General features: G+C 32.7%; 1 protein-coding gene across 2 annotated transcripts in view; it reads left to right on the top strand.

Moving 5' to 3' along the window:
- The window catches only part of LOC119833713 (serine proteinase stubble-like), an 85,376-nt gene extending 80,969 nt beyond the window's left edge, over window positions 1-4,407 (top strand). For both annotated transcript variants that reach the window (XM_038357856.1, XM_038357855.1), the window contains exons 7-10: window positions 648-840; window positions 1,437-1,734; window positions 2,177-2,326; window positions 3,888-4,407. In XM_038357856.1, coding sequence (XP_038213784.1) covers window positions 648-840; window positions 1,437-1,734; window positions 2,177-2,326; window positions 3,888-4,025 — 779 coding nt within the window. In that variant the 3' untranslated portion in view covers window positions 4,026-4,407. The remainder of the gene's footprint in view (window positions 1-647; window positions 841-1,436; window positions 1,735-2,176; window positions 2,327-3,887) is intronic.
- The last annotated feature ends 8,007 nt before the right edge of the window (window positions 4,408-12,414 follow it).

The raw sequence follows: 12,414 nt of genomic DNA, 5'->3' as shown, positions 1-12,414 counted from the left end.
TTTACTACCCATATTATTATTATAATAGTCCTCTATTGTACCCGAGGTTGTCTGGAAGAAATCGCTCTAAGCGATAAGGCCCATTGTACTTAGATGTAAGTTTTTATCTATTTGTCTCTTTTCTTTTTCTTGAATGTTAAAATAAGTGCAAAAAAGAATAAATAAATAAATGTATTATTCATATATATCTTAACTCATATTTAGATATCTATGGTATGTTTGGTATTCATTCACACTATAACCGATATCCACACCAATATATACATACATAATATATAGAGGAAACTTTTGAGTCTTCCTATTTTTGTATGTTTGTATGTTTTCGCGCAAAAACCACTGGACCGATTTAAAAAAATTATTTCACCATTAGAAGGCTGCATATTATGACTGTACTACGGGTAAAGCCGGGACGAACAGCTAGTATACTTTTACCTTTGTGATCATTATTTATTTACTATCTACTATTTAATTAAATATGCATAATTCCGCACTCAAAAAAACACCGACTCCCGCATTAAAAAATCAATAAAAAAATAAGTAAAAAAAAAATGGCCAAAGATTAACGGTTAAAGTGTGCTTTAAGCTTATGTGACGTTTGATAAAACCGTTTGTTCATAAGCGTTTCTTAATACTAGCTCCCCTTTCAGAATGCGGCGTGACGTCAATGTGGCCGCGGCCCGACTCGCGCATCATGGGCGGCAAGGACTCCAGCTTCGGGCGCTGGCCGTGGCAGGTGTCCGTCCGCCGGAATTCGTTCTTCGGCTTCTCGTCCACGCACCGCTGCGGCGGCGCCATCATCAACGAGGGCTGGATAGCCACTGCGGGGCATTGCGTTGATGAGTGAGTGATGCTGGGTGCAGACCATTTTTGTGGTCTGTACTCAGCTGTGTGGGTTATTTGGGACGATTGCTAGGGTGAACACTTTAGTTAGAGTTCTTTGCTATAAACACGTCGGCAACAGTCCAACTAATGGACAAGTATAAAATATATTACTATTATGATAAATTTTATTGTTAGTGTTGTACGCTTATAGGTAACATTATTTGAAAAATTGTAAAAACCTTTGCAGAGGTCCAACTAAAATACGTATACATAAGTTAGTAGTAACAAAGTATATAAGTATTTTTTTATGTTATATTCTCTAAAATATCACACTATCCGTAAACATGACACTTTATAAGGTCGAATCTAACCAGACACAACAAACAATTCAGTTATATCATTCTACAATAAGAATAGTAGAATATTTACAAAAAGGCCGCCCCAGGTTTGAATGTACGCGTATAATATTCAACTAATAATAACACAACAAACCTACTAACTCCCTCCGTCAAAGCAAGAATAGTCAACTAACTAAACGCCGATCGGATAAGCTAACCAATTATTCTCATTATCATGCCATTACTGCCCACTCTTATTAACAATTCCCCTTCCAGCCTGCTAACATCAGCGATCCGCATCCGCGTCGGCGAGTTCGACTTCTCGTCCGTATCTGAACAGTATCCTTACGTGGAACGGGGCGTCGCCAGGAAGGCGGTGCACCCGAAGTACAACTTCTTCACATACGAGTACGATCTAGCGCTAGTAAAGCTGGACTCGCCCGTGCAGTTCGCGCCGCACATTGCCCCGATCTGTTTGCCGGCGACTGACGACCTGCTGGTGGGGGAGACGGCTACTGTCACGGGCTGGGGCAGGCTGTCGGAGGGAGGCGTTCTGCCCTCGATTTTACAGGAGGTGGGTATATTTTATGAAGATTGTGGAAGGTGTCTTGTATCTTGCAAGATACAATTTGTGTGCATAATGGTAATGGCAAAAAAATTAAAATGGAATTACCTTGTTATCAGGCGGACTTAGAGACGCTTAAAAAAGGATTACGCAATTAATTGCAATAAAATGTCCTGCTACAAAAATCACGTTTGAGTATGTTTTTGATAAATATAAAAACTCAAAAAACAGTCAAATATTTTTCATTTTCACATTTGCAATTTACAAATACTTATGTTGTGAAACTACCAACGATTTGGTGTGTAAAGTATTGAAACTCGATATTATGTCGTCCATAACCCAAAAAGACAGAAGTGTCCACATCCTTTCGAACCTCTTCACTATTCACTTTCTTTCGAACCTCTACACTATCCACTGCCATTTCCAAATAATAAAAGGCAACCCATTCCAGGTGCAAGTCCCCATAGTGTCCAACGAGCGCTGCAAGTCGATGTTCCTCCGCGCGGGCCGTCACGAGTTCATCCCGGACATCTTTCTGTGCGCGGGACATGAGGGCGGCGGACATGACTCTTGCCAGGGCGACTCTGGCGGGCCACTGCAGGTATGGAGAAGGAGGGCAGGAGAAATAATATTTATTTCTCGATTGTACAGTGAGACAAAATAGCAAAAAACAGGAGTAGGATTAAAAAATCCCGTTTTATTGTGAGTTCGGCCATCTTGAATTTGAAATTTTACATAGCGTTTTTTGCTAGCTTTATCCTTTACGATATCCGTATTTAATCAGATCCCTTCATCAAGTGCAAAAAAGCTGATGATCTACAAACGGCTAAATAGATTCTAAGTTACCTTTAGTACAAAAAAACTAAATTAGAAACACTATATCCGTTCGTATGATGTTCGAACCAACAGACACGCCAAACTTATAACACCCCTCTTTTTGTGCCAGGACTTGATGAACAGTAACAATATTATTGTTCAATACAGTATCCAAGTTTTTCAACTAAATCCAAGTTTTTAGTCAATAAACATATATTATGACAACTATTGCTTACTACAAACCTTTTCTCTGATACAAACCACAAATTACCAACAGTAGGTACTAAGAGTAATTAAAATTGCCTTGCTCTCTTGAAATATTGAAGCAAAAAAATATGATTTCCACTAAGTAGAACCGTTTTATTCTTAAACTATTATAAATATACAAATTCCTAGGTGGTTCAATGGAATTTATTGAATCTACAAGCTAGTAACAACCTATGGGCAATGTTCCATATCCATCCATTCCCAAATACAATTTAATCTAAACACTTAATCTATTTGATATTAAACCCATACAATTACATTTCGAAGAATAATAAAATGGTAGGTAAAAAACCTTTGAAAATGGGTTTGATACAACCTTACATTATAGCAGCTTTATTGTTTATGATTCAATCGTAATTTTATATTTAAGTGATCATAAAATAAATTCCAATAAAACAAAATGGTTGACAGCTATCAAGTTTCTACAAATGCTAATTTTATTGCTTCATATTTATTGCCAATTCCTTTGTTTCGTTAATTTAACATTTTCATGAAATATGACAACCACCTCTTTAGTCTTTATTGTAAGGATGGTAATTGATATTAACGGTTGTATTATGTAGTAATAAAACATTACTTCTTTAACATTATGTTGTAACGTATCAGATGACTCGACAAACGCTGTTCTGCCTTATTTAATTTCATTTAGGGATATGAAAAATATATGGTGGGCGGTTTTCAGACCTATCCAATATGCATTTTATAACAATGCTTCAAGTAGTTTTGTAAGAGAATGGTAACAAACATTGACACGAGATTTTTATTTATATAGAAATTAACCGTCCTCATTTATTCATAGTAATGCATTAGACATGGTCAAAAAAAAACCTATCTTGAGAATGTGAACTGATCTATACAGGGATTGGATATTTTTATAAGTTCGAATCAATCTAGCTCAGTTAATTAGTCAGAAAACAAACGATCAAATGGATTCGTTCAGAGGTAGTAATGTAACCTTACAAAATGTTATTTATCTAGATTCTAAATTTTCTTTTCAAAAATATCTTTCAGATTCGGACAGCCGTTTCGCACATAAATTTACAAAGTTATTGATTCGTTTAAATTTCTTTCTATTCCAGGTTAAAGGCAAGGACCAGAGGTATTTCCTAGCTGGGATCATAAGCTGGGGTATTGGATGTGGAGAAGCCAACTTACCTGGTGTCTGCACCAGGATATCCAAGTTTGTACCTTGGATTCTACAAACCGTTAACACCTGAATGTGATGACTTTTTATAAACCAATGAATGTGGTGTTTTTAAAGACTATATAATGAAAAGTTTAAGAACACGAAGAGCCAGTTTTTTGTCCAATTTACAATTGACTGTGTTTTTAATAGCATGAGAGATTATTGTATAATTATTCAGGGTTATAAGTGCTTATTTGTGGAACAGAATTGTTCACGTTTTTCAATACATGTTACAAATGCTCAAGCATTGCATTTATTTATTTTATTTTTTTTTATATTTGTTAAACCTTATACATTTTTTGTGGGCAACTGAGGTGTTGATCTGAATGTCCTGATGGTCTGATCACCACCGTCCATAAACATTGGCGGAGGTAGTGCTTCTGCGAATGCGCTGCCCTCTTTTAATGAACAAAGGAAAGAAGGCAGGGATGGCGAAGGTTGAGGAAAAGAAATAGGCCTCCGGCAATGACCATGTGTGTACATTGCTCCATAGAAGTTAACTGAATAAATATTGTGGACAAACACAAAATATACGTACAAGATTTCGTCATACATTCCATCCATCGCTGAAGTTAAACTATTTTAGCATAAAATGAGACACAACGTGTTTAACGCGTAAACATTTCCATCTACAATTTATGAGACAGTTACCTTCAAAAATGTTGATTGAATTCAACGTTTTCTGAGGCGTTTTATTAAATGAATAGACCACCGTAAGGCTATGCAGGCTCGTAATAGCGAGAATCTGTGTACTCTCAAAGGCTTGTAAACGGTGACTCACGCTTAACTTAATAAACGCCTTTTTATATTTTAACTTCCTCTTTTGCTTTTAAAACATCCAATATATTAGTATATGTATTATATTTATATAATATAGCTAGTATTTGCTTAAAATCTGTTAAAAGTAAACCTTAGCTTTCATTTTTTAACAAACAACACCAAGTGGTGCGAAGATAAAGTCCAGCCTATGTTACTTGCAGCGTCTTTTGCAAATCATAAGTTCCCATAATTACCTTTATATATAATAATACATATTACATTACGTAAATCTGACATATATCTATTAGTAAAATGGCTTAATTATTACTGTATTTAGCGCTATTGTTATTACACGCTATTTGAACAAGACATTTGATACGTAAACTAAATTTGCATTAGTATTTAGTAGTACGTCAAAACCAGATTGTTGCATACTAACACTCAATAAATGAAAGCCGTTATTGTAAATTAAAACACAAACTATTTGTGGCTATGAGATCGATGCATTTAGGATTACGACGTGGAACATAGTTGAATATACATACTATAAAAATTAATATTGAGGAAAATGTATAGCAATATTATTCGTGTGTATTATGTGGATAAATCTTACTTTATATTTATTTATAGAATAGCTATAGAATTATGTAAAATGTTATAAAACGTGTAAATAAAAACGTAACTGTAATTTAAGTAATAGTTTTAACATTAGTTTCTTGCCTTTTTTTGTATACAGTATTATTATTTAATTTTTAAGATGATTTTCGCTAAAAATGTATTGTATATAGTCTGCTTTTAGATAAGTGAAAATATAATACCGTATAGCTAAGAATGCTTATTGTAAATGGGTAGTTTTTTATAAATAATTATGTGAAAATTACCAAATCACACTTTGTTATATTATATCTTATTGCTTAGCATATTTAGTGACAGTGATGTATTATGTAATAAATATATACATTTTGTTTGAGTGAATAGTCTATGAAGATGTTGTTTGTTTGCACATTAATATTGTTAATTATTAAATATCGTCGAACAATTTTGTATTTTTATTGTTGAATATTTTTATTCATGTCGGCGAACCCATTTGGTGTTTCGCCTCGGGGTAAGTGATCATACTAAGTGACTGGGAAGGGTAAGGAAAAGGAAACGAGTAGCATTTGTACGCTGTTGTACGCCGTTCTTATGTAGGGGTGTGCTTACCCCGGGGCGAGTTGGCCCAATTCGTTTCAAAGCAAGTTCAACACCCACATTAAAATTTATTAAGATGTTTACGTCCCCTTTTATTTTAATCAAAATCTTCAGTGTATCAGTAAATTATACGATAGATCTCATCTAAAAAGAAGCAAATGCATCAATAAAGTTAGATCTGCAGTACTATTTCTTTAATCAACATACTAAACAATTAATTGCATATATTGCATCAAGATCGCATAACAATATTCCTATAATAGTTATATATGTTATAGTTCACCACACAATCGAATCATACACACAATTATCCAAACGTACTAGAAACCAATGTTAATTATAATCAAATAATTCATAGCAATTTGGTAATTAGTTGTAGATAGCATTGATGAAATTCCCAATAGGCGAGAAATGGTCCATTACCGACTATAATGCATATCGTATTAGCGATATGAATTATGTTGTGGCTACATTAGAATTTGTGGAAGTTTCATTATAACAGGATTCATTAGCTGATAGAATCGAAACGAAAATTATTTAGGAGATGAATTTTTCCTCTGTTTGCTGGTTATGTTTTTACTCTAGAAATCGTGAGATGAATTTATAAATAATTTTACTATTTAAATACACATCTTTGAGTAGTAATATTATTTATATTTGACCATTTCCGTCTCAAGTCTCGGCAATAACCTGGGCAAAAATCTAGACAAGGATAGTAACATTTTATCAGAAAACATGTACATATTTTTAATGATAACTTATAATGTACTGAACTGATAATTATATGCAATACTAATTATATATTTATAATATATTTAGAAGAAAATACTAATTTTGTGTATTACTTTAGGCACTCTAATCTTATTTATTACATATAACTAAAATAAAAAGTTTGGGTTATGACGAGTTTATTATAGGCCTCACTACATAAAACATATTTGTCCTTTCATTTAAAAAGTCTCTATAGTTAATTAATTTTTTCATAGGTGAGTTTCAATTTTGAAGAAAGTTAAGACTTCATTTAAAAAAAAAAGTAGTGAATCCCTCAGAATTTTTTCACGAGTAACTAGGTATACATAGTGAGAAAATAATAAAAAGCAAAATCAACAAATATGTATAAAAAATTTAATAATAATAATTGCAGCTGAATCGTAGCTAAAATATTTACAATTGAATACAAATTCCTATTCTAAATTAAAAATACAAAATGCTAAAACATATTTGGCATACCATTCATCATACTGTTAAGCCCAACACACGCCCAATGTCTGCATAGGCAATAACAGCCACGACTGAAAGTTTTCAACTGATTTATCGCCATTCAATAACACATAGCCTCTATACCATGTGGATATTAAACAATCGTAGTAAAAAAGCAACACACGTTTAAAATCTTCGCTACAACTTTCGAAACCTGGATGGATTGCGCTTCGCGTATTCTTGCATTGGACGCTATTTAACTTAACATCGTATATGGCAATAGCTCGGGTTACCGGTATTCTGGGTACACCGAATTCCAAATCTAAAATCCACGCGGAATTATCATTAATGTTATCTATTTTGCAAAACTCGTCTATGATAGGATTCGGGTCTATAACAAGCATACTGGCTGTGGGAAATAAATCCTTAGGCAATTTTAAAAAAAGTTCTAATGGGTCATGTGTATCTGCTGGTGTATCGTCTGTAAATTGTGACGATTGAGCTTCTCTGTGTACATCTATTGGTGAACTTTCTGGGGTGTAATATAAAGGTTCTTGTAGTAATGTGTTAGGAGCCAACGATTCGGGTGGTATATAAGTGTAGGGGCATTGTGGTAGTGCTGGAATTTGAATTGGGCTGATTAACGCGACAGGTATCTGCTGGATTGGAGGCGTATACATAGGGCTAGGTAGTGGAATGATTCCTGGATTCCAGTCCGTCACTACCAATGGGTAGGAATAGCTTGGCTGCATGTACTGTGTATAGTAGGTAGCCATTAGTGTTTTTAGCGATAAAAACGTAGACAATAGATTTGGATCTAATTCCACAGGATGTTCTCGAGTTTTCTGTGTTCGAGATTCTTCTTGGTTGGATGATTTTTTCACTTTAAATTATACCTTTTTGCTCGTCTCTCTTTTATCTTTGATTTTTTTAATATTTATAATTTATTTTTAGCCATTTTGACATTATAGCTACAGTGTAACATGCCTGAAAGGAATAATATTATGTCAGATCGAGAAAGGGATATTCGCAACTATAGAAACTTGCAATTAAATTTGAAATTTCTGTTCAACACTACAATTTGGACAGACGAACTGGTACAAAATTTGAATAATAATATTCGCTTATACGTATAATAATGACAAACTCACCACTTACTTTACTTTATATGCCTTTAATAGTAGATACTACTTATACGAATTCAAGTATATGCACATACTTTCGTCTTTTATCTTATATATTTTTATTTATTCTTCTTAACAGTTTACAATACATTACAATAATACAACCGGTGCGGGTAGTAGATAAAATAAATGACACAGTGTATACTCGTATTTGCTATATCATGTTTTATTTAAATATTTGAATGTTATTTATTTGTTTTACAATGATTAAATATTACATATATAACATAATTGATAAGTATAAATAAATATAAATTACAATAATGTAAAGACAGTGACATCTTTGGGTAAAATTGGACAAGTCAATAGTTCATCTCGGTGTCATAATTCAAATAGCCAAAGAGTAAACAAATAGTTATTGACATAAATTACTCTATTTAACGCAATATTACTTACAATAAAACTGTTATTTAAGAGGATTATAAGCAATTACTTCACACACAAATATTTATTCATTGAACTAAACTTTAAAGATTTTGCTGGAATGTACCTATGGGAATCTAATTCATAATAATAATATATACGTAAAATATTATTGTATAAATATGTGTAATCAAATACATCAATTAACTTTTTAACACAGATTTAACATGTGTATACAGGCGTTAATGTAATTTGTCCTCGCTTTTTGCAATTATCTTCATGTATCGAATTGAATTTATAGAATCTAAGTCTTTATCGCAGTACAATAGGCGTGAAATTTCATTGGCAGCGCCGTATGTGACTATTTCTTTTAAAGAACTTCTGGTGCAGAAAATTGTTTCCTTTAGTCCTGCAGTACGTAACGATGCAATTGTATCCGTTCATTTGACACTTATTTGTTTTGAACTAGCTCTGATGTGCGACTTCTTTTCAATTATCATTTTTATAACATAATATATTCATCCAGACCTACTATATGTATAACAATTATATATATGAGAAAAACAAGTAACTAGATCCTCTCATTTAAATACTTAAAGGTTTACAACCCTGTGTTTTATTGTTATAGCTTTTATAATGAAAGCTATCTTGTAAAGTGATTAATGAAATGACAACAATCTGTATTTGAAAGTTGTAATTAATTGTTATTATTTTCATCTTAATATCAACATTGATGTGTATTTCGTTGCGATATTACAAAAAAGCATAATCAAACCAATAAATGAATAAAATTAACTATAAATAAGTATGTAGATATTCATTCCATCATCACCATGAGCCTATATTCCTTGATACAAGTCTTCTATATATTCTATGATACATACGTTATAAATAACTTCATATTTGCATAACAGAATGCTTCAGTAACTTTATACGGAAGAAAGCAATCTCATAGGAGTATCAAGAAATAAATTATACAATTTCCTAACCGACAATCATTCGGGCTTTTGATTGTCAAAGATCTTTTTTTCACCGAAAGCTCCAATAAAGGAGACAAAGAACGTACCTACCAGCAATTGGACTTCAATTGACGTGTGGTACAAACGATAAGACTCAGGCTTATACGTCACGTGTTTAATGACGCCTCCACTTTTGGTATTATGTTATCTTTTGTCATTATTTTTACTCTTTTCTCATTTTTTAAAGTCATCGTTAGCAGATCCTACGTCTCTATAAATGGATTGCCGACTTCATAGTATAAAGAAAGGCTTATGATTTATCCACAAAACTCTAATCTCCATACGTTTTCCTCAATAAGTTTTACTTGTAATAAGTGTCACTGCTATTATTGTTATTTTATTTGATTTTAATTTAATGTGGTCATCCAACACCTGTTACATTATAATGCATATAACATATACGATATATAAATAGATTAAAAGGATAAAAATAATTGTGACGCATAATTATAGGATAACACAACATGTAAATTTGCGTCAAGTTACAAGTCATAAATAAGCCATATCGAATTTCCATTTAATACCTTCAAGCCATTCCTTGTTTTGTGATGCAGCCTTTATTTCACAAATCACCAAACAGCTGCTAATAAAAGTGTCGTCATAACTCACTTGAGTGAATCCTAAACAAGTCATTATACCATCGTTTACTGAGAAGTTAACTAGAGTTGTTTTTTGTTCACCTTGCACCATCAACTTCGCTCCACATGTCATAGCACTCGCACCGCTATTGGTCAAAGGAGTTTCACCGATAACCGTTCCGCCCCAATCCACGAGATTGGACATGTCCTTTTTGTTATTAATTTTGTCTTATGAGCGAAATCTGAAGATTCCCCGATTTTAAGATCGTTATGGTCATTTAGTTTGAAAAGTTGGACTTATAAATGGCTTTTTTTTATGAAAAATATAACTATAAGTATTTCACTCTTGATTAATTTAAAACGGAGATGAATCTTTAAAAAATGGGCGCATTGTGCATTATTTAGAAGTAATACCCAATTACAGAAGCGTCTCAAGCTTCAATGGTTCTCCAAAGTTGGCGGTTCGAGACGAGACGAGCGTTCATTCGCAAATTGATTATTCAGTTATCTACATATCATCCACCTCTTGAGGTATCCGGGATATTCAAAATTAAAAGCACGACGACATATTGTGCCAACTCACACGTGGCAAGCTGATGGATTTTGGTCTGAACTCCCATAGGAAGCTTGTATTTTTGTATTGGAAACATAGTTGCTGATCATAAAAATTAATATGGAAAACAAACGGTTTCATATAAATTAACGATTGCTTAATGATTTTATAATGATCGGTCTCTATATTAAACTATTAATCACTTCTAATACTCAATAAAACTTTAAGTAGCATCAGCTATCATCATCCAACTAAACAAAACTAATTCGAGAAGGTCATTTAAACACAGACCACAATCTACAGAGTGCTTCGCCTGATGCTCTAATACTATTGTATACTCCGAAAGCAATATCCATTACTGTAAAAGTTCAATCTCAGTAAGTTAGTTGATAACAGTGTTCAACAAACGACCGATTACAGCAGAGCCTCACGATAATACAGCTGTGTTTAAAAATACTGCTATTTAAAGCTTTCTGATCGTTTATCGTAATGCATTAGTGTTTGTTGAAAGTAATTTGAGTGTGCAGAAAATCAGTTTGTTCATATATGCTTTGCTACCTTCCGTTTAAGTAGTAATTTTTTTTTAGAAAATGAATATAATAACAATAAGACATTTAACGATATCAGGTGGTTATTTGTCATATTGTGGTCTTATGTAAACACATCTGAAAAGTAATATTATTTGTTTATTTATTTATTTATAATACTTTATTGTACAAAACAGAAAGTAAAGTTTATACAAAATATAATATGGCACAATGATATTTTGTACAAAAGGCGGCCTTATTGCTAGACAGCAATCTCTGCCAGGCAACCTGGAATATTATATTAGGCGGTGAATTGAATTATATTCTACAATATTAAAAGTTTAATATCGTTGCCGTCTAATTAATTAACTTTACAGATAGTAAATGTAGCGCTATGGAAATGTTATTCTGTCAGCAGGATAACAAATACCGTCCCTACCATTGGACATTAGTTTAGAAATGGTAGGGCCCTTTTCTTCGCGTAGAATTATTAGAAACTACTTAAATGTTTTGTTAAATGTTGTTTTTATGACGTTACTTTTTTATGTATAAATAAATTGGTTGACAATTAATTAAAGATTACTTTCTACATAAATATATTACATCATAAAAATACAGTACAAAATTCTGTTGCACCCAGAGCTTCACTAATTTGCTCGTATTAGACTAAGAAAAAATATATCTTCCAACAGTTTTAATTAAAACCTCATAGAGAGTACATTTTTGTCAAAAAGAATTTTCTTAGTAATTCGTATTTATAGTATTTTCCTGTGTTTCATTTAACGCGAGTATTTTTTTCACATTTATAAATGATAGTCTTTTTAAGGGATTTTAAACGCGATTTATTCGTCATATTACTAACCCGAGGTTTCGAACACTTTACAGCGAGCGTGGTCACGGGGAGACTCAGTCTTAGTCAGTTAAAAAGTCTTTTATTTCTAAATTCGTATTTATTTCAAATTACATTTAGCAAGAACCTACCACACAAAGGTCATTAACTTCCCTATTGGTAGTTGCATCGAATAGTACATACTAACTATCTTTTA

Source organism: Zerene cesonia, chromosome 18 (genome assembly GCF_012273895.1).
Source record: "Zerene cesonia ecotype Mississippi chromosome 18, Zerene_cesonia_1.1, whole genome shotgun sequence".
Taxonomy (NCBI): Eukaryota; Metazoa; Arthropoda; class Insecta; order Lepidoptera; family Pieridae; genus Zerene; species Zerene cesonia.
This window is presented reverse-complemented; position numbering and strand designations above follow the sequence as displayed.